The 4,109-nt window shown below is 57.1% G+C and overlaps 1 protein-coding gene across 1 annotated transcript in view; it reads left to right on the top strand.

The window, feature by feature from the left end:
* Positions 1–4,109, top strand: part of PKD2L1 (polycystin 2 like 1, transient receptor potential cation channel) — a 38,917-nt gene that overhangs the window by 25,924 nt on the left and 8,884 nt on the right. The window contains 3 exon segments of the mRNA XM_008060871.1: positions 1,803–1,930; positions 2,262–2,515; positions 3,874–4,098. Coding sequence (XP_008059062.1) covers positions 1,803–1,930; positions 2,262–2,515; positions 3,874–4,098 — 607 coding nt within the window.

Raw genomic sequence — 4,109 nt, 5'->3', positions numbered from 1 at the left:
CCACCAAGCCCGGCAGTTGGAGACCAGCCCGGGCAACTTGGTGAGCAGAACTTATTACAAAATTTACCAATTATTCTACTAACAACCTTTAGGAGTTTTTTGGTTGTTGTTGGGCGTGGTGGCTCACACCTGTAATTCCAGCACTTTGGGAGCCCGCAGGTTCGAGACCAGCCCAGGCAACATGGCAAGACCTCGTCTCATCAATAAATAAAAAAATTAGCTGGGCATGGTGGCACATGCCTGTAGTTCCTGCTACTTGGAAGGCTGAGGCGAAAGGATCGCTGGACAGAGTGAGACTCCAACTCAAAAAAACCCCCAAAACTCACCACTTAACAATATTAGTAATCCTCAGGCAGAAGTCAACAATGGAATGTTGTAGGTGAAGGCTTGATGAGTAACAGGACATTTACATCATTTCAAAGTGTCTTCCCACAAAATACATATTAATTACGAGAAAAACAATAATTGACACGGAAGAAACCTGGCAGACACTACCTAAACAAAGGATCAAAGTTAGCATTGCCAGTAATGAGACAAACAGACCACAGGTCCCTTCTGAAATGATGCTCTGAGAAGGACACGGTGTCACGTTGATGGCATCCCCCCCCCAGTGAAGAAACATCAGACGAACCTCAGTTGAGGCACAACCTGTGAAATAAATGGCTTATACTTCTTGAATCCTGCCTTTTGACCAGAAAATTGGGAGCTCTCCTTGACAGTCCTCCCTGGAGCACGAGGGGCTGGGTGTATGTGTGTCAGCGTGGTTGAGACCCAGACCTTCAGGGCTGGGGCCAGATTGTTTTTTATCTGGGAACACCCTGAGTCTCTCCCCCATCAGGAGGTGCTAGTCATGCCGGGGCCTGAGAGGCCGTACCCACCTGCCACTCCACGGCTACAGAGTCCCTGCTTCCAAGGGCCAGGAGGCCACATCTCCGCTGTAAGGTGTTTGTTGGTCAGGGCCTTGAACGCTAGAGAACAGCGTTCAGAACACTGAGGTGAGGGACCACTCCAGAACGGCGGTCTCTAACCTTTTTGGCATCGGGGCCTGGTTTCATGGCAGACACTTTTTCCACAGACCTGGGAAGGAAGGATGTGCGGTCAAACCTCCCTCCCTGCTCATGTTCATTGGTATTTGCAGCCTTTCCCCAGCGCTTGGATCACCGCCTGAGCTCCACCTCAGATCCTCAGGCATTAGATTCTCATAAGGAGCCTCAACCGAGATCCCTCGCAGTTGCGGTTCACAATAAGGTTGGTGCTCCTATGAGAATCTCCTGCCAGAGCTGATCTGACAGAAGATGGAGCTCAGGCAGTGATACCAGCAATGGGGAGTGGCTGTAAACACAGAGAAAGCTTTGCTCGCTGGCTCACCGCTCACCTCCTGCTGTGCAGCCCACTTCCTAAGAGGCCACGGACCAGTACCACAGGTAGGGCCGGGGGTCCCACTCTAGAATCTAGGGGCACTTTCCAAAGGGCCTAAACGCAGGAGAACTGTACGGAAGGCAAACACCTCTCGGCTTGGCGGGGAAAAGCCGGGAAGTCCAGCTGGCTCGGAAAGAGAAAGGTGAATTTTGAAAATGGCCGCGTGGAGACCATACTGAGTAGAACTGTCTTTCTGAGGCGAGTTGAGAGGAGGAGGCCTTGTAGACACAACCCCCCCAATGCGCTCGGTGTCCTCAGTACCGTGGTCTTGAGGGTCCCCCATCTATCAGCATCTCTGGCCCCCAGGCAATGAGCTATCCCGCCTCCTCCGGGGATGGGAATGAGGACAGGGAGGAGGACTCAGCCTGTGGTTTGCTTTCTAGTGACCTACGGCATGACAAGCTCCAGTGCTTACTACTACACCAAGGTGATGTCCGAGCTGTTCCTGCACACCCCATCGGACGCCGGAGTCTCTTTCCAGGCCATCAGCAGCATGGCGGACTTCTGGGCTGTGAGCATGGGGTCTCCCCCGCCCTCCCCTCTCCTTCTCGGGGCCGGCGACCACAGGCCAGAGTTCGGGGAGGCCAGACGATAGACCGGGCCTTGTGCCCAGAGGTCAGATCACTCAGGGGTCAGCTGAGTCAAAGGGTCGGACCGGACGGGGCAGTGGGGAGGGAGGCGTCAGGCCTCAGAGGGAAGACTGAGCTTCTGAACACCTGGAAATAAAGGGGGGCCGCACCAGGTCAGGAGGGAGACGGCTGTGGGTGGGGTCAGGGGATGGGGCAAAGGCCACTCTCAGGGCAGGGGCTCGGAAGGAGGCCCCAACCCGGCGCGCGGTCCAGTTTGCGCAGGGCCCGCTGCTGGACGGCTTGTACTGGACCAAGTGGTACAACAACCAGAGCCTGGGCCGTGGCCCCCACTCCTTCATCTACTACGAGAACCTGCTGCTGGGGGTTCCCAGGCTGCGGCAGTTGCGGGTGCGCAACGACTCGTGTGTGGTGCACGAGGACTTCCGCGAGGACATCCCGAGCTGCTACGATGTCTACTCTCCGGACAAAGAGGAGCAGCTCCCCTTTGGGCCCCTCAAGGGCACGGCGTGAGTGACCCCCGCCCCGCCATGCCCGGACACCACCCACTGAGGGCCTGAAGAGCCACCAGGGCACTTGAGGGGACTGGGGCGCGAGGGCCTCCTCCCCGAGTCCCGCCATGACCGTGGGGAGGGACCTGGGTCACAGAGGGGGTGAGTGAGCCAACAGCGCCGTCGCCTCGGGACTCGGTCCCACACAAGGTCACGGCCACACGGACGGCCCCCACCCCGTGGGCAGGCCCTTCAGGGAAAGCTTCCTCTTCTGCTCAGAGGTGCCGTGGGTGTGGAGGACAGGGGAAGGGGCAGCGTCCGGCAGGGGACTGATGGGGGCGGGGAGGGATGGGGACAAGGGGAGGGGAGGGAGGACAGGACAGGGACTGGGAGGAAGGGGTGGCGGCCGGGCCCAGGGACGCGGGGGAGGCAGCGGCTGCACAGCCACGGAGCCGGAAGGGTCCTTTCTAGACCGTGTAGGCTGGGTGGGCTGACTCAGGCTAGGGACAGAAGTGGGCTTGGCTGTGTCATCCATTGTCTTGAGCAACATGCTGGACAATTCAGAGTTCTACATTTGGGTTTCGGGGTTGTCACTCGATAGCTGGGCTTTCTCAGAAATCTCTGGGCCACGGCCTCCTTTCTATACAAAGCAGTGAATATCTGCCCTCCCTTCGCAAATGGTTGTTAGTGTCAAACACCGTAACATGTGAAATATCTGCTATATGTGATCACATGCTATCTATGCTTCACATATGTAACATGTAATGTATAACAGACGTTTCACCTATGTGCTATAGATGATACGTGCATATTTCGTATCATATAGAATATATACATGCACACACATCATATATGTGACATTAGGCCAGGTGCGGTGGCTCATGCCTGTCAGCCCAGCACTTTGGGAGGCTGAGGTGGGAGGATTGCTAGAGCCCAGGGGTTCGAGATCAACGAGACCCTGTCTTTATCAAAAAATACAAAAAATTAGCCGGGTGTGGCGGTGTGCACCTGTAGTCCCCACTACTCAGGAGGCCGAGGCGGGATGATTGCTTGAGGCCAGTCGTTCAAGACCAGCTTGGGCAACAGCAGCATAGCGAGACTCTGTCTCTACAGAAAGTTGAAAAATTAACCAGGCATGGTGGTGTGCACCTGTAGTCCCAGCTACTCAGGAGGCTGAGGTGGGAGGACCGCTCGAGCCCAGGAGGTCGGGGCTGTAGTGAGCCGTGATCGTGCCACTGCACTCCAGCCTGGACGACAGAGTGAGACACCGACTCAAAAAACAAATCTCCGTGCAACGGCCATGTCCGGGCAGCCGTCCTGCTGCCATGGCCGCGGGGTGAGCCGCCGGGCTGCTCAGACGGCACTCTCGGTGGCAGGTGGACCTATCACTCGCAGGACGAGCTGGGAGGCTCCTCTCACTGGGGCAAACTCACCAGCTACGGGGGAGGCGGCTACTTCCTGGACCTCCCGGGGTCCCGACAGGCCAGTGCGGAGGCGCTCCAGGCCCTGCGGGAGGGTCTGTGGCTGGACAGGGGCACGCGGGTGGTCTTCATCGACTTCTCGGTCTACAACGCCAACATCAACCTGTTCTGCGTTCTGAGGTAAGCCCCCC

The sequence above is a fragment of the Carlito syrichta genome, unplaced genomic scaffold (genome assembly GCF_000164805.1).
Source record: "Carlito syrichta isolate Samal-C Ts95f unplaced genomic scaffold, Tarsius_syrichta-2.0.1 Scaffold304751, whole genome shotgun sequence".
NCBI lineage: Eukaryota > Metazoa > Chordata > Mammalia > Primates > Tarsiidae > Carlito > Carlito syrichta.
Note: the sequence above shows the minus strand (reverse complement) of the source record. Positions and strands in the feature narration are given on the sequence as shown.